Source organism: Saimiri boliviensis, chromosome 4 (genome assembly GCF_048565385.1).
Source record: "Saimiri boliviensis isolate mSaiBol1 chromosome 4, mSaiBol1.pri, whole genome shotgun sequence".
Classification (NCBI taxonomy): Eukaryota; Metazoa; Chordata; class Mammalia; order Primates; family Cebidae; genus Saimiri; species Saimiri boliviensis.
The window spans coordinates 151,263,736-151,282,855 of NC_133452.1; the positions used below are offsets into that span (position 1 = coordinate 151,263,736).

The 19,120-nt window shown below is 44.0% G+C and overlaps 1 protein-coding gene across 12 annotated transcripts in view; it reads left to right on the forward strand.

The window, feature by feature from the left end:
* PHACTR1 (phosphatase and actin regulator 1) overlaps positions 1-19,120 on the forward strand; it is a 600,452-nt gene that overhangs the window by 521,645 nt on the left and 59,687 nt on the right. For all 12 annotated transcript variants that reach the window (XM_074398444.1, XM_074398447.1, XM_074398445.1 and 9 more), the window contains 2 exons: positions 10,736-10,980; positions 12,962-13,118. In XM_074398444.1, coding sequence (XP_074254545.1) covers positions 10,736-10,980; positions 12,962-13,118 — 402 coding nt within the window. The remainder of the gene's footprint in view (positions 1-10,735; positions 10,981-12,961; positions 13,119-19,120) is intronic.

The window sequence follows — 19,120 nt, forward strand, 5'->3', positions numbered from 1 at the left end:
TCCTGTTGAAGTTTAATTTGGTTTTCAGTGTCATATTTGTAGATAATAAATTTTCTGTCCTTTGAGGAAATTACTGTCTTTTTTTAACAATGGATGTATTTAAAACCAGATACCAGAAAACAATATTCCCTTTATTACATGTTTTTCTTTAGAAATGTTGGTAAAATGGATCCTACCTATTTTAAAGAAAGATTAAGGATGTAAAAGAGACAGTGATTTTCAATTTTATGACCTGCCCTTGATTCCCTACAAGAGTTTCAAAGGTATTTGCCAGCCACTAACTCCCCTCCATGGATGGGTTGCAGTGATTTTTTTTCTACTCATCAGCCTGTACCATGTGATGGTGATAAAGTGATGAATATAAAGATCTCTTGAGAAGGAAGTGACTCTTTTAATGGCCTGGACTCACTGTAGATGTCTTGGCATTCATTCCTTTATGAATGACTAAAAGTAAGGTCTGTGCCTAACCCTTATTCAGTAATGAACATGAAATAAGCCAGTTTCTTCATTTTTGAAGTCTAGAGATTCCTTAAAACCATTCAGCCATTGCAATGGTAGGTAAAGGCCAGGCACAGTGGCTCACTCCAGTAATCCTAACAACTTTGGGAGCCTAGGAGTTTGAGATCAGTCTGGGCAACATAGAGAGGTCCCATCTCTACAAAAAAAAATTAACAAATTAGCCAGGTGCAATGACACACACCTGTTAGTGCCAGCTGCTCAGGAGGCTGAGGTGGGAAGATTGCCTGAGTCCAAAGGTTCGAGGCTGCAATAAATTATTTTTTAGAAAAAAAAAAGAAAAAAAAGAAAAAAAAAGAACTGGCAGAAAAGGGAAGGGAGGCAGAAATGATTCTCTGCCCAGGCTCTCAACCTATGCATCTCCTACTTAGTTTAACAGAGTCAAAGGGAAGAGTTAAGTTTTCCAAAAGGAAGGCTTGGTAAAGGTCATTCTTGATGGGAACAAGACTGAGGGAAGAGAATACAGCTTTTCATCCTGCAAAGCATCCTGTGAATGTGAAGAGAGGAAGACAGTTTTAAATGTGTTCCTTCTATTGACTCGGGACGGCCATTTTCCTCTCAAGCTTTCCAAATACTTCTCTTTTCAGTGTGTGTTGTGTAAAGAGCAAGCCTTCTGTTTTAGGAATACTTCTATTCATTCTTTCCTGTTCATTGAAGCTGTTCCATCCTCTAGGGGAAAGAGAAGATGAAACAAAGTCCTTATCCTTGTGAGCTTATTTGTTAGTGGGAGAGACAGGTGATAGGGCTGTGAATGTGTAATATGATGTCAGGTGGGGACGGGGCACTGAAGAACCGTCAGGCAGGGTCATGAGAGAAGTGTGGTGGTGATGCCTGTCTAGCCTTAAGGGGAGGTGTCATCAAAGTGGCCACAATAGACACGAAACCCACTGCATGCCCCCTTTTTATTAGCAGCACCCCACTGTGCATGGCTGGATGATCCAGCTTGCTAATTATTCTGTCCTCCCTCTCGTCACCTATTCTCTCTGCACACCTACTCACCCCCAGCCATGTGCTACTCACACAAAACTTGTATCCCCAAGTCTAGAATTCAGCCCCGCTCCCTATGTGTTCCACAATAGCCCTCATCATGGGACTCTTCACAGCAAAATTCACAGCAAGAGAGTAGATTGTGTGAACATCTGTTATCCTTGTTTTTTGTTATAAAAATATTATATTCCATGGTTTTTAAAATTTGTGGTATAAATTGCATTTCATAGTCAGCAGATACATCTACGGAAAAAGTGATGGGCTTTGCTGATTCTCTAGGCGAAGGCAACATGGTGCATGGAAAGAACACAGGCCCTGGGTGGGAAGACCTGAGTTCACATCATGCTGTGATCGCTGCCGAGTGATTACTTGTGTTCTCAGAGACTTCATGTCCCTATTCATAAAAGTCAAGATAATAACAACACCCTTCTTAACTCTGCAAGTTTTTGTGGTGATTAAATGAGGTAATGAACATGTACAACACACTTTCATAGGGTACTAAAGGACCATCCGTGGTAGCCATGTGGTTGTTGGAAGATGCTCCTCCTCCTTCATCTTGAGTTGTGGAACCTACTGGTATATTTAGGACGTTGTATGGTAATATTCCAGAATGTTGCAGCTGTCCAACATCTTGTGAACATTATGGAATGCTCTTCAGTTTCTGCTTATTCATCCCTCTTATATTTGTCAAGAAAATGACATTATTTGGAGCTGCCTAGATGTTAGGGAGCAGAAATTCATCTGTTTTTCCCCTGGAACATAGGCCTTTAGTCTTTGTTTAAATTCATTATAGAATGTTAGTATAAGAGGAAAGCATATAGATCTTCATCAATCTCAATGACCTCACCCTACAAAGCAGCCTAGCTTTGGGAGTCTGAACTGAAGGGGGCTGATAACCTGTGAGTATAGACTTGGAAACTGGAATACCATAAGCTCTCTCTGATACCTCGTCTGTGCACACACAGTCCTGGAATGAAGGGCATATGATACCAACATGCTCTTGCTTGCATAGATCTCTATCTCTTAGCTCCTCGAGTTGTCTTCTTAGGAAAGAGAACTCTAGAGCACTATTTCCAAAAGTCCTAATGCTCCTTTCACAAGATAATTTCCCTACAGCAGCAAGACGCTATCTAAGGATCAGGGACCCTAATTTTAGTGAATTAAGTAATTGGAAATGTAATGTGGTATACTCTGATTGCATGAGACTTCAAATATGTGATCAACTCATCCATCAGTTCCAGACACATGTGCAATGATCAGGTTGGAGCAGGAAGATCATCAGCCTCTGTCTTGGAGAGGCTCAACATTAATGAGGGGTGGGGGTAAATGCTTAACTTGTAATTATAACATAATGTGGCAGATGCTGTAACAAAACTGGGAACAGAGGCTGTAGATGTGCAGAGAAGAGACTGATTTCCATTGGAAAAATCAGAAAAGGATGCTCAAATGAAATGAGATTTGAACCATGATAGGTGGGATACTCTCTCTAGGCCAAAATCTGAAGGGTGATTTCTGGGGCAGAGCAACCGCAGGAGCAGAGGGAGGATGCAGGAAAGTCCACAGTGTACCTGGGCAGTGGCAAGTGGTCTGATGTGGCTGGAACACCGGGGAGACAGTAAGGAATAATAACGAATGAGATTGAAAGGGGCTGGGGAGTCAGATGGTGAGGCACCTCTTAGTCCGTGCCATAGAGGGGTGGAGTTAATCCAGTTTACAGTGAGGCCTTTCCTGGATCTTTTGATTGGGAGAATTAAATGATGAGACCGGTTTGACAGCAGAATAGGGTGGAGGTGGAGGTGGAGGTTCTGGAAGAAGAGTAAGGTTTGGAGCCATTGGGGGACCACTGCTTCTACATAGGCAGTGGTATAGTGACATCAGTAGATCAGGTCCTGTCGTCTGAAGGCCCAAATTCAATGTCTGCACCCCTCTGGTTGTATGACCTTGGCCACTTGCCTTTATGTTTTCCTGTCTAAAATGGGAAGATCACAGAAATACTTATCTCTTAGGATCCTTATGACGCTCAAGTGAATCAATACATGGGACAGTGTGAGCATTTAGAAATGTTAACTTCCATCATCATCTGCAATAATCCAGTAAGAATGAACAAAGCCTCCATCTGGGAGATTAGGATGAGATTCCTCACGTTTACCTACGGTTTGAGAAGCTAGTTAGCCATTAGGAAGAGAGAGGGTGAACACAACCCATGTGCAATGAAATCCATTTGAATTCGAAGCCAGCTAAATGCTTAGTGCCAAAGAATTTTGACATGAATGGTCTGGAATTGATTTTATTACATGAGTCAGCAATTCCTCAGGGAGGTTGACAGATACTCTGGAAGATGAGACTCTTGCAGGCCACTGAGTGTCATTCAGTAAATCACTGATCTGGGCAACGGAATGAGAAAAGCTGTTTCAGTCAAGCATCAGCCCGGAACTCTTGCATTCATGGGGTAACAGCTCAGAAACTGAAAGCAGGAGGGCAAGTAGCTGACTAGACCCCAAGAGCATCAGTGTGTTGTGTGGTGGTACGGCCCCCAGAATTGCCAGCCTCAGACCTGACAAGTCAGGCACTCACATGAGAGGATCTGGACAGTTCTTCCTTCAGTGAATGCTACAGATTCCTGATAATTAATATGTAAGTGGCTTTTGAAGAGACTCACGTGGTACCGTGCTGAGAATGCAGCAAGTAGCAAAGCCGCTGTGGGTGCTCTAGGCCAGTGGCTCCTAATCTGGGATTATTTTTGTCCCCCCAGAGGACATTTGGCAATGTCTAAAGATTGTTTTGGTTGTCACAGTTGGAGGAAGTGCACTGGCATCTGGTGGGTAGAAGCCAGGGGTGCTGCTAAACAGCCCTCAAAGCGATGAATTGTCTGGCCCAAAATGTCAGTCATGCCTGTGTTGAAAAAGCCTGGTCTAGAGCAACATTTCACCAGAATGTGATATTTGCATTACCAGTGGTACAGAAAATGAATTTAGGACAACCTTTCATTAGTTGTAATATTTTACTGGATATTGTATGTACTTATATCAATATTGAAAATACACGTATTATAAATATGAAAATATATCTTAGCATGTTGTAAACCTGTATGATTTACATATAAAACCTGTTATTTCAAAGATATTTGCTTAGGATGAAGTTATAATAACGTTTAAAATTTTTTTTAAAGTACCGTACTGACTTTAAAAATTACAGAGTAGATAATAGTGTAAATGGACTTCAAAGATGCCATATACAAAAATTGAAGGAGGTGAGAGTATAATCAAAGTTTAGGAAATATTGGTTCAGATCAGGGCTCAGAAAACTTTTTCTGTAAAGAACCAGATACATGGTAAATATTTTCAGCTGTGTTGCAACTACTCCACTCTGCTATTTTGGTACAAAGGCAGCCAAGATGATTGGTGAATGAATGGGTTCTCCCCCTTCCCCCCGCAACCGAACACCCTGAGTGTTAAGCTTAGTGCCCCAGGTGTGGCCTGGTCAAGGTAGGGTAGAACATGATTACCTACCCCAGTTAGTAAGACTTAAAATAGTTATAAAGTAACGATGCCCATTTTTGTTTTCTTTTTTGAGATGGAGTCTCACTCTCTTGCCAGGTCTAGAGTATAGTGGCATGATCTTAGCTCACTGCAACCTGCACCTCCTGGGTTCAAGCAACTCTCCTGCCTCAGCTTTCTAAGTAGCTGGGATTACAGGCACCCACCACTATGCCCAGTTATTTTTTCTTATTTTTAATAGAGATGGGGTTTCACCATGTTGGCCAGGCTGGCCTTGAACTCCTGACCTTGTGATTCACCTGCCTTGGCCTCCCAAAGTGCTGAGATCACAGGCGTGAGCCACCTGGCCCAGCCAATGACCATTTTTCACACACGTAGTTTACAAAACACGATCTTTCCTCCATCTTGCATGGGTACATTTAGTGGGGTTTGGGTTTTATCAAAGGACACAGTATCTTAAGTATCATAGCTCAACTTTTGCATACAGAGTTTGTCATAAAGTGGGTTCAAATCTGAAGTCCTTCCTTTACCAGCTGTGTCCTTGTGGGCCTATTCATTTCCTTCTCAGAGCTTCAATTTCCTGCTTCATAAAATGGAGAGAATAGCACCTGTCCTGTGCAGTTGTTGGAAAGGTGAAATGCAACACTGTGTGAAAATTATGCATTTAGTAAATGTTCTCTCTATTCATTCTCCCCTCTTTCCTTCTGTCCTTCAATTCTTCTGCTTATTCAATGAGGATGCCCTTTTTGTCATTGCCATTGATAAAGATGCCAGCCAAGTCTAGGGCACCATGTCCCTGCAGCACACCACTAGATGCTTCCCTGCACATTAAAAAATAATCCGTTGGCCGGGCGCGGTGGCTCACGCCTGTAATCCCAGCACTTTGGGAGGCCGAGGCGGGTGGATCACGAGGTCAAGAGCTCGAGACCATCCTGGTCAACATGGTGAAACCCCGTTTCTACTAAACATACAAAAAATTAGCCGAGCATGGTGGCGCATGCCTGTAATCCCAGCTACTCGGGAGGCTGAGGCAAGAGAATTGCCTGAACCCGGGAGGCAGAGGTTGTGGTGAACCGAGATCACTCCAATGCACTCCAGCCTGGGTAAAAAGAGGGAAACTCTGTCTCAAAAAAAACAACAACGACAACAACAATCCGTTAGTTAATACCTTTCGAACATGTTTTGTCGACTGCTTACAAACATCTAAACATCAGTCATTGCAACCTGTATTTTTTTTCATTCGGCTAAAGCAATAGACGATTACTGAGGATCTACTTTGCGTCAGGCACGATACCAGGCACTAAGCATGGTAATAGGCACCAGATACAAGCAGAAGACATGGCTTCTGCCCCACAAGGAGCCTCCACCCTTGGATGGTGAAGGGAAGATCGTAAGCAAATAGATGATTATGGCTTTCACACTTGAGGACTCTCCTGTACACATAGGCAAGGCATGGACTGAGACAAGTATTGAGAGAGGAATAGGAATGAATGAGGTGAAGATGGTTTAGGAACACGTTCCAGGCCAAGGGCATTGAATGCACAGTTGCAAGTGATCAAGGGGTCAGTTGTTTGGAGAGGGAAGGAAGGAAGGGGGAATGAGTCTGCCTTAATAATTTGGGCCAAATGATGTAGGCTGTGGCAAGCACATGACACTATGTTTAAGCTACTGTTTTCAGGCTAATGGTTTTCACCTTTCTTTTGGAATGAGGGCCTGTATTTAGAGCAGATCTTCTAGGTGATAACTATATTATATAAAATTCATGCTACAGACACCGATGTTCTGCTGGGTGTCTGTCACCAGCGGGACAGAGGCCATGTTTCTTAAGATGCTACATTTGAGTTGATTTGGTTGTTTGCCTTAAATAGCATAGTTCATGATGGGTTAACTGAATTTTCATTTGCATCACTCCTAGAGCAGCGGTTTTGTAGACTTGAGGGGCATTCAGAATTCTCATGGGTGAGGCTCTGAGATCTGAGTTTTAGAAAGTCGCTCCGAGAACTGTGGAGACTGGACTGAAACCGCCTGCTGTGAAACCACTTGGAAGGCTATGTCTGTCAATAACCAGTGAGGGTCTCGTTTGAGGCCATGTCAACAGGCCACTTCACATGCACCAGCCCTACAAAAAAGGCATGATTTACCCAGTTTTGCAGTTGAGGGAGCCAAGACTCGGAGGTTAAGCAATTTGGCTGAGGTCAAGAAGAGAGTAAGTGGCAAAACATGGACTCAGATCTGTCTTGACTCCTCAAAGCGAGGCCCCAAATTAACCTTCCCTGACTGCTTCTTAGCTAACTCCTATACTGTTCCTCCCTTTCTTGCTCTCCTGAGGTTCTCCATAGTTACAAAAGGGGTGGGTTTCTTGGGGTATTTTTCTTCTCAGGACTCTTCCTGATATATAATTAGCATTCCGTGGATATTTATTAATAGAATATTTTAAAATCCTTTTGGTGGATTCACCTAGCTTCCTGGAAAATACCTCCTTCACTCTTAAGGAAAATTAGGCTTTCAAGCACATGCTAGGGTTCACATGTCAGGAAGATGAGCTGATTAGCCCCAGAGATCTTTATCAGTTTCTCTAGTGCCCCAACAGGCAGTCACTGGCCACACAACCAATCCCTATTTGACAAACTCAGTAGCATAGTACCTGGTACCTTTCAAAGTAGCCGGCTGTCCTCCATGTAATCCCATCCTATGCAAGAAGATTTCATGCTGCCCATATATCTTTGAGGGAGAGGAAACCACAGCCTCTTGCTGATCACACACCACCTATGAGGTGGCGTTTCTTATCTCCCTGTGCATTTTTCTCTCCTCTGTCGTCTTGAATGAACTTGGAGCCTTCTACCTTAAGGAACTCATGCTGTCTAGTTCCAACTCTTTTCCCTTAAAAGATTTTTCCCACCAAACAAGCATATCTATTGTCTACTTTCATCCCCAGCTCCCGGCTGCCAAATCCCCAGCTCTGCGCCTTTATAGGAAACATGCTACTTAAACTAGAAAGCAGAGAGAGGAAAAGGCAGGATTGGGACAAAACATGAGCCATGGAATGACATGTTTTGCCCCTTCCATCCTTACTTTCTGTAATACCCAATGTGGAAATCCAAGCGCAGTTGGAATGGAGTAGCTGTTACTGATGAAAGAGCTGCTTTGCACGGTGTGCAGCCAGTCCCCAGCCCCCATTCCGTCACCCTTCACCACCCTGGAGACCATCTATCACGTACTTCACCCTCCTCCCATTGTCATCTGTATTAAATTAGGTGGGAAATGGACCGACTTAAGCCACTAATGTCTAATAAGATGCTGCATTTTTGTAAATATGTGGTTTAATCCTATTCAGAGGTTGGCTTTTTTTAAGTTAAATTAGCTCATTGCCTTGAACATCATAGCTCATAATATGTTAACTAGGTTTTTCCATTTGTGTCACTGAAGAGTTATATGAAAAATACAAAGAGAAAAACAGCTCTTTGGAAACAATGGAAGAAAGGAAGTTAATTGAATTTACATTAGGCATAGCAATAATTTAAAGCATAATTGCAAGTTTCAAAGAAGGGGCATACATTCATATGTCATAAGTTAGGCTTCTTTTAGATAAAATATTCAAATGTGGAACTTACTGATATGTAATACAAGCTCATGCTCCATTTCCTTATGCACGTCAAACACTTTTGGATAGTAAAATGCATTGAGTTTCCTGTGTTTGGAAATTTCTTGAATGAAGGAAATTTATAAATTTCACTTCCAATTAATCTGAAAAAGAATTACAAAATTTAACTGTGGCTTCAGGTTACATATTCTTATGATTCTTTCTAGATTTCATGCAAAGCCTGTCATAAAAAGGGTTCTAAGTTACTACATAATCCTCAGCCAGAGGATTAAGAAAATAACTATTTTCTTTGTTTTTGATGACAGGCATTTTCTAACTTTGCAACAACAAACCTCTACAGGTTGTTTGTTTGTTTGTTTGTTTGTTTGTTTATGGAGTCTCACTCTTTCACCAGACTGGAGTGCTGTGACATGATCTCAGCTCACTGCAACCTCTGCCTCCCAAGTTCAAGTGATTCTCCTGCCTCAGCTTCTTGAGTAGCTGAGATTACAGGCGCGTGTCACCACGCCCAGCTAATTTTTGTATTTTTAGTAGAGATGGTGTTTTACCATGTTGGCCAGAATGGTCTCGATCTCTTGATCTCATGGTCCACCTGCCTCAGCCTCCCAAAGTGCTGGGATTACAGGTGTGAGCCACCATACCCAGCCGTATAGCTTTTTTAATTAAAAAATACGTTTGATCCAAGTTGGTTCAACTTGAGATAGAACCAAAAACATCATCCTTGTTGCTTCTTAGAAAATTGGCCTGTAAAATATCCAGACTGGTATTACCTGTGGCTCCCTGTGGGAGAGGACTGTCTCTAGGTCATCTCTGACAATGTCATGCATGGGTCTCCAGCCTTTGGTCCATCCCCATCTTCCCTTTCTTGGCATCTCCAGCCACAGCATTTCAAATAGTCTATCACAATTGGATAAAGAAAATGTGGCACATTATACACCATGGAATACTATGCAGCCATAAAAAAGGATGTGTTCATGCCCTTTGCAGGGACATGGATGAAACTGGAAACCATCATTCTCAGCAAACTGACACAAGAACAGAAAACCAAATACCACGTGTTCTCACTCATAAGTGGGTATTGAACAATGGGAACACACGGACACAGGGAGAGGAACATCTCACACCAGGGCCTGAGGGGTGGGAGGCAAGGAGGGGAATAGCAGGGGATGAGGGGAATGGGGAGGGATAGCATTAGGAGAAATACCTAATGTAGATAAGGAGGCGATGGATACAGCAAACCACCACCGTGGCACGTGTATACCTATGTAACAAACCTGCACAATCTGCACATGTTCCCCAAACTTAAAGTATAATAAATTAAAAATTGTCACACACAGTCACCCTCTGTAGCTTTAGAAAACTAGAACGTCAATTATTATTTTTCTCTCCTGAATAACTTCACTATCAAATTAATCCTTTGCCCTTATTTTTAATTTCTTTAAATTATGGTAAATACAGATAACATAAAATTTACCATCTTAACCATTCTAAAGCGTTCGGTTCAATGGCATTAAATACGTTCACATTGTTGTGCAGCCATCACCACCACCCACAAGGAGTTGAAATTATTTTCTAGCCCATGCCGCTGTTCCCATCAGGAAACCGTGCCATCTTAAAATGATTCCCCGTAAGATGAGCAATGAGACTTTACTTGCCCAATAGACCCTTTGTCTCTTAGGGTCTACTGAGCAAGTTATTAACTATTAAAATTAACTGGGCACAGTGGCATGCACCTGTAGTCCCAGCTATTTGGGAGGCTAAGGTAGGAGGACCCCTTGAGCCCAGGAGGTTGAGGCTGCAGTGAGCTATAATTTTTCTGCTGCACTCCAGTCTGAGCAACAGAATGAGATCCTTAAAGAAAAATGAGATAGGCAAAAATATGTATTTGTGGACTGAATTCAGCCCAATGACTCCATATCTGTCCTGGGCCACCTGTTTTAAATTTTGGACCTGGATGGTGTAGTTTATCCTATTTATAGTGTATTCATGAAGTCTGTGTGCATGTCCTGCACATGCCAACTGTGTTTTAAAATGATTTAAAACCGAGGGCAACTGGGTTTTAAAATGGTTTTGATGCATTTATATAGCATGTTAGCCAAAATGAATTTCCTCTTTCCTCCTTGTCTTTAAACAGCTCTGAGCAGCGGGTCCCCTGTTCCACTTCTTACCACAGCTCTGGGTTGCACTCGGGTGACGGGGTCACCAAAGCAGGACCTATGGGCCTTCCAGAAATAAGACAAGTGCCAACTGTTGTGATTGAATGTGATGACAATAAAGAAAATGTGCCTCACGAGTCAGACTACGAAGACTCTTCTTGCCTGTACACAAGAGAAGAGGAAGAGGAGGAGGACGAAGACGATGACAGCTCATTATACACCAGTGCGTTCATCTTAACCCTTCACCAGGGGTGGGGAAGCATGCTCTTGTGGAAAGACAGCAGAGAGCAGACCCAGCACCCCAGCAGTTTGGGTTCTAATCCCTGCTCTGGTATTGACTGGTCCTGGGTCATAGTCTACCTCTTGGGGCCTCAGTTCCTACATCAGTAAGAGGAGGTGGTAAATATCCTCTAAATGCCCTCCTAGCTCTAAAAATTACAGGTGCAGGGATTTGTAAAATGCCACCTCTTATCTCTTTAGATGGCTCTTTCTTTATTGCTTCCCTTGGGATGCAACTTCCCCAATAAGAAAAAAAAAAAAAAGTTTTAAAAGCTTAAACATCTGTTCCCGTCAGGCAAACACTCAAATACTACCCACTGTGTATGCAACAGATTCACTTTTTAAGCATCACCAACTTTAGAAGGCCTCAATTTAAATTTCTTATTGATGACCTTTAAAGGCGCTAAGAGACAAGAGAAGAAATGAAGAAAGCAAAGTTCAAAACCTATCACTCTGGCTGTGAACAGTAAATAAAATTTAGTTACGTGAGTGCAGCCTGATATTTGGCCAACTTTTTAATAAATGTACTTGTGAGAATAGCAGCCATGTATCGAACATGTACTGCATGCCCGACAATGGGTCAGGATCTTAATCTCTCACCTACGTCTTGCAGCAACCCTGAGGCATGAACATGATTGCCTCCGTTTTACAGATAAGGGCAGAAAATGGAGAAGCAAGGTGCCGCCAGCCCAGGGCCTCCCCTCTGCTAAGGGGCAACTCTGGGGTGTGATGCTGGCTGTGTCACATTCCACAGTTGATGTTCTAAAACCAGCGGAGGAAGAAAGAAGAAAAGCACTACTCAATAGAATCCAAAGGCACCCCCAGGCTTCTTGCCCGCTGGTGTTTTCTCTTGCTCCCTACTTAACAGGCTTCAAATAGCTGGTTCCATGTGAGACCTGGTGAGCGATTGAAGGGATCCAGGTGATCTCGAGGAAAGAACCACACAGGGCAGCAAATACTTCAGTGACCCATGAGTGGAAGGAGCACCTGCTCAGCCCGTTTGCTGTTTAGCATCCAGAGAATTGAATGTTTCATACCGGGGTTTCTCAACCTCGCCACTCCCAGCATTTGGGAGCAGATAACTTTTAGTGTGGAGCTGTCCTGGGCACGGTGATGTCTACAGGCATCCCTGGTCTCTGTCTGCTAGATGCCAGTAACACCCTCTGCCTACCACCTTCGTTTTGACAACCAGAAATGCCTTGAGATTTTGCCAGGTGTCCCCTGGGGAGCAAAATCACCGCTGGTTGAGAAGCACAGATTTATACCAGATGTAGGGAAGCCCTGCCTCTGCTGCTCAGAAACGCTGGGGTTAAGAAGAAGAAAAAAAAATCCCAGGATATTGCCTGTTTCAAAGCCCTCACCTCCACTCCCACCCCCAACCAGCCCCACTTTGTCCGACTACCTTTTTTTCTCCTCCACATCCCCCCAGCTCCAGTGTAGTTGATCTCTTCTGTTTCTTGAGATTTTTGGTGTAGCCTTCACCACTTCACTTTTGCAGACACAGATGCCCGCCCACCTGCTGCCTGTTGGACTCTTATCTCTGCATCAGGTGTCAGCCCCTCCTCCTTGTGAAACCCCCCCTAGTTGCTAAAGGCCTCTGTCCTGTCTCCCCCTCTGCAATCTGCTGCAACCAATGGCCAGTCCTTCTCTCCTTTGTGATGTTGTCTGCATGCTGGGTGTTCCTGGAGAGCAGGGACCCAATCACAGGCTCCCTGTGGGCTCTCCATGTGTCCCACACAGTACTAGGGGTAGAGCGTGTGGCAATGGCAGGAACTCTAGGAACTGAGGCCTTAACCACTCCTCAGGTGTTAAAGCCTTGATGACTTCCTTCCTGCCGTGTATCTTATAGTCCAGGTTGGCCCTGTGTGTGTGTCAGGCAGGCAGATGTTTGTCAGCCCTAAGGGACTCATTTCTCTCTCTTGCAGGCTCCCTGGCCATGAAGGTCTGCAGGAAGGACTCCTTAGCCATCAAACTCAGCAACAGGCCCTCCAAGCGAGAGCTGGAAGAAAAGAACATCCTTCCCAGACAGACGGATGAGGAGCGGCTGGAGCTGAGGCAACAGATTGGCACCAAGCTCACCAGGTAGGACAGCAGCACCCTCTGCCTCCTTGGCAATGGGCCTTTAGCTCTCCAGATTCTAGCAAAAGAATTCAGTCTCAGCTGGGTGCAGTGGTTCATGCCAGTATTCCCAGCACTTTGGGAGGCCAAGGCAGATGGATCACCTGAGGTCAGGAGTTCAAGACCATCCTAGCCAACATGGCAAAACCCCATCTCTACTAAAAATACAAAAATTAGCTGGGTGTGGTGCTGGGCACCTGCAATCCCAGCTACTCAGGTGGTGGGCACCTGTAATCCCAGCTACTCAGGAGGCTGAGGCAGGGAGAATCGCTTGAACCAGGAGGCACAGGTTGCAATGAGCAGAGATCATGCCATTGTACTCTAGCCTGGACAGTAGAGCAAGACTCTGTCTCAAAAAAGAAAGAAGGAAGACACAATGGAAAATATCCCATGTTGTCTCCAAGGTTGTTTCTATAGTGCCCTCTCCTTCATTTAGCCCAATCTTGGAAAACTTACTTGACTCAAGGTTCAGGGAGAAACTGAGAGGTAGGTTTCCAGGGAGAACAGTCATCTGTAGAAAAGCCTCCATCATCTGGCCAGGCATGGTGGCTCACACCTGTAGTCCTAACACATTGGGTGGCCGAGGCAGGAGATTGTTTCAGCCCAGGAGTTCGAGACCAGCCTCAGTAACAAAGTAAGACCTTGTCTCTACACAAAATCAAAAATTAGCTAGATATGGTGGCACATGCCTGTGGTCCCAGCTACATGGGAGGTTGAGGCAGGAGGATGGCTTGAGCCCAGGAGGTCAAGACTGCAGTGAGCCATCATTGTGCCACCACACTCCAGCCCAGGTAACAGAGTGAGACCCTATCTCAAAAAATGAATGAGATTCAGGTGCCCATCATGTAATAGAATTGAGGGCCTATGGAAAGATAAGGTATAGTTTGATTAAGCACAAAGCAATAAGATAAACACACTCTCTGCTATATGGTTAAGTGGTTGGTAGTGATGCCTCATTACTCCACTGGGACTCTTTTTGAGTGATTGCCCTTTACATATGGATATTACAGACAGAGGCATAGCTTTATGTTATATTAAGATATTATCCATCTAGGTATCTAATGGTAATCATGGGCATGTTTATTTGACAATAGGTAACCTTTGTTGAGTACTTATTATTTGCCACCATTCTCTGAACATTTTACACGTATTAAATCATTTCTCTTTGAGCCTCTCTGTAAGATACACATTTGTATACCCATTTTACAGATGAGAACACCAGGCATAGAGAACTTTGATTATCTTGCATAATATCACACAGTACAGCTCTAGAATTCTCTCTTGAGCCCTTTGCACCAGACACTAGTGGTGTCTGGTGAGTGTCTAGACATAATGCATAGAAGTCTACCAGGGTTTAATTCTGACTCTCCCTCTTCCTAGCTGTATGACTTTAAGTCAATCACTTACTATCCTTACCTGTGTTTCTATGTATGTAAAACAGTGAGTTGTGAAAATTAAGCAAGTTAATAGATCTGGCCCATAGCAAGCAATCAGTTACCTGCTGTTACTATCACCTTTGCATTGTACAAGTGAGGAAGGTGGTGAATAGAGGTTGTGTAGACACAGGCCTCATCCAGCAGTATGCCAGTATTCTTCCCTCCCACCTGATTTATTTTGTTATTTACAAACAGTTTTTTTTTTTTTTTTTGAGATGGAGTTTCTCTCTTGTGGCCCACTCTGGAGTGCAATGGTGCAATCTTGGCTCACTGCAACCTCCACCACCCAGGTTCAAATGATTCTCCTGCCAAGTAGCTGGGATTACAGGCACACGCCACCAAGCCTGGCTAATTTTTTTGTTTTTTTTGTTTTTTTGGGGTTTTTTTGTAGTAGAAACGGGGTTTCACCATGTTGGCAAGGCTGGTCTCAAACTCCTGACCTCAGGTGATCCACCTGCCTTGGCCTCCCAAAGTGCTGGGATTACAGGTGTGAGCCACCGCACCTGGCCAGGACAGCTTCTTTTTCAAAATTAACTTGGTTTCCTCTTGGAGGATGTTGTCGTGGTACAGGGCTTTTGTAAAATCATCAACACTGATGGATGACTGGACCTAGTGTTATGCAGTCTTTAGAGTCCTAGAAAATGTCCAACTACCTGCCACACACACATACATACTTTCTCTCATTGACTGAAGTAACGTGGCCTTCTCTTTTAAATACCTCGGTGATAGTTACAGCTCTTGAGAGAGCCTGTCCCATTGTTGGAGAGCCTTATTGTTAAACATTCTTCTAATATCGGACTGAAATCTGTCCATGCCATTCCCAGTCACTGGTCTTACTCTGTTTTTTTTTCTGCACCCTCATGCCCCATAACATGGCATGCTTTGGCATACTTGAAGACAATGATTCTAGCCTCCCCCATCTCTCTCAGGTTACATAGAACCATTTCTCAGTTCTGAGGGTGGTTAGGGTGGGTGGGTGTGGTTCTGGACTACTCCTGACCCAGCTTGTTCAAGTTCACGTATTATCCTTCAGGGGATTAGGAAAAGAGAAGGAGCAGATCTTTTGTCATAAGTCCTTCCCTTTACTTCCCATTCTTCTAGCTCTGCTACAGTGCAAGCAGAGCCCCAGGCATGTGAGGGGCAAATGATGATTTCTCTACAGATGGGAGTGATATGCCAGAGCATCTGGCTGCCTGGGTGACCTCTTCTGTGGCAAGTATGAGAGCAAGATGGGAAGCGTAGGAAGTCGGCCTGTGAGGCTGGCTGCCTGCTTGTTCACTGTGAGGTCCTTGCACCTGGTTTAGGCTAACATAGTAAAAAAGGGCACCATTGTCCCAAAGCATACTCCTAGAAATAGAATCTCAGTCTCTCCTGCCTGAATACATATCCACAAGCCACCACCATGACTGGCTGGCAAAAGCAGCCACAAAACCCAGAGGTGGGAAGAGACAAACCATCCGTGCCCTGAAAGAAATTTTGCATTTGATATCTTATCCAGGTAAACCATCCCTTTCCCAAATCTTCCTCTTAAAAGGATGCTTAAATACTGCTTGGAATTTGTAGCATCTACTGAAGGTTTACCACGGTATACATTGTTCCCAGCCCTCTTTCATTACAGCTGATGGCAGATGTATTATTCAGTTCACTGCAAGGAAGAAATATCTGAGACTAGGTAATTTATAAAGAAAAGAGGTTTAATTGACTCACAGTTTCGCATATCTGGTGGAGGGGGTCTCAGGAAACTTACAATCATGCAGGAGGCACTTCACAGGGTGGCAGGAGAGAGAATGAGTGCAAGCAGAGGAAATACCGGACGCTTATACAACCATCAGATCTTGTGAGACCCACTTATTATCTCGAGAACAGCATGAGGGAAACTGCCCCCATGATTCAGTTACCTCCACCTGGTCCCGCCCTTGACACATGGGGATTGTGGAGATGACAATTCAAGGTGAGATTTGGGTGGGGACACAGAACCAAACCTTAGCAGGAGAAGACACATCAACTAGGGACAGAACAAGTAGAGAAGGCAGCATATTCAAGGCATTGAGATGGTCTGCGTCCTTCCTCTGAACCCACTTTGTCCTTTTCTTTCAACTAGGGAGTTTCTTTCTTTGTGGTAAAACCCTTGGAAGCTCTAGCCAGATTGCAGGGACTGTACCTAAAGGAGAGACAGGAATGCATAGCAAATTGGCAAAGTTGTACAGAGCTCAGCACATCAGGCCAATAGGCCATATCGATACCTCAGGTTCATCCTTAAGGGAGCATAACCACTGATGCATACCCAAAGAGTTTTGGGGACTATTCCCTTTAGAACTGAGAGCTCAACTCTGTGCTTCCAGCCACCCATTCATCCTGAAGCCAGGGAGAATGAAAGGGATATCTGAGAACCAGAAAGCGATTGTGGTAGAGAGCGAACCCAGGAGTTTGGGTTCTAGTTTTGATTCTGTCATTTCCTAAACAGTCATTTTCCCTAGTGGCATGAGACTAGGTCATCTGATTACTGTGTGCAAAATGTGTGCTTTATGATCACAAAAAGTAACTAAAAGAATGTAGAAGTGTGCTGTAGAGTTGGTATTTCGGAAGCTACAGGGCTGCACCATTCTCTGGTTATTAATGTACTGGAAACCTTAAGCTCTTTGAAAAGCATGTGGCCAAGTCTGTGGTTCTCATAGAGTAAGCAAGATAGAAAACATAATTTTAGCCTGACAGTTCCAGTAACATAAGAGGGGGAAAAAAGACCACAGTGTGCTGCATTCCAAGAATAATCAGTGGGAGACAGAAACACCAAGTAAAATGATGTCAACTTCTGCAGAACCTCCCAGCATTAAGGTGGAGTTTCTACATAAAAATGCCAAAATTACTGTGTTTCCAAAAATGTTTACTTGTTGAGGCTATTGGGCAGACTCATACTAAGTCTCAGCAAATCAGCTGGATTTTCTTTTCTTTGTTTTTTGAGACAGAGTCTCACTCTGTTGTTGCCCAGGCTGGAGTGCAGTGGTGCAGTCTCAGCTCACTGCAACCTCCATCTTTTGGGTTCAAGTGATTCTCCTCTCTCAGCCTCCCAAGTATCTGGAATTACAGGTGCCTGCCACCATACCCAGCTAATTTTTGTATTTTTAGTAGAGACAGAGTTTCACCATGTTGGTCAGGCTGACCTCATGATCCACCCGCCTCAGCCTTTCAAAGTGCTGGGATTACAGGTGTGAGCCACTGCACCCGGTCACCTGGACTTTTTAATAAATAATTCTTTCAGTCAACTGCCATTTGAGATGTGTGGACTGTGCTAGGGACATGAACGTTGGTCAACAGGGTTCATGTGACTCCTCCTCCTTATGTATATAGACTTCAGACTTCAGGATGGCACGGAGGACCAAGGGGTGGTGAATGGTGCCATCCACTGGGGTGACTGGTGAAAACAGTGGAGTTTCTATTTACATTCATTTCATGTCATCCTTTTTAACATGGTTATTTGTGCCTGGATTGTAATGTGCATGGTGTATCATAGCAGGAGTATGTTTATATTACACATAAAGAAATGGTATGTATGGGGACATGTGCTTAGATTCATGTTAATGAAGTTCTCCTAGAGTCCCCTGGTCTGAGGGTCCCTTCTCAGTGCTACGTGAGCAGCACTTTGCACCTCCAGTGGACACACACACACACTTCAGGGCAGCCCCTTGCCGCACCTACCCCACCTTGAGAAACTATTCTGCATTCTCTCTAGATCTTCTCTTGGGGTTCCACATCCTGAACCCTAGGAGGTGGCCTGACTATGGAATCTTAGCCATCAGATCCACTGCTAGTTCTGTTCATTTACCAAGCTTTTTATTCCCACGAGAGTGATGTTTTCTCACAGCTCCATTTTGTTTATTTGAAACAGAATTGAACATACTACCCCCAAAATGTCAGTATTAAAAATATTAGACACAGAGCCATGCTTCTCAAAGTTTATAGTTAGGGTTCTGTGCCAGGGCGACCTCATGATCAGCCAGAGCCAGCACGTTCTGGCCCTTCTCCACGTTCCAGCCTGTGGCACTGACTGACTGGTGAGATGAAACCCCTAGGGGTTGGAGCTTAGGATCACTAGGAATGGGGTGTTCTGGAACTAAAGAGAAACCTGATGCCTAACAAACCATGCTTTTGATTCTGAAACATCCTATAAAAAGTGAGTCATTCAGTAAGTTGCTAGGGCTACTCATTTTTAAAGGAAGGACTAAGACTCCAAAACATGACCTGTCTGTGGTCAGTCAACAGTCAGTGTACTTGGGACCTCACCTAGGGAACAGCCAGCTCTTCAGACCCAACAAAGAGCATCGGCTGGCCCAGTCCTCTCCTACTGAGGTCCTCTGTCCTTACCAGTACCCTGTCTGTTGTTTGGATCAGATGAGAGAAAAATCCTGCAAAAAAAAAAAATGGAAAATGCCTCACCATATACACAGGAGTTAATCATCTAAAGTGAGCTCAGGAGTAAATGAGGATTTGAGCCATCTACCTCCCTGACATACTCCTTCCCCTAAAATATCCCTT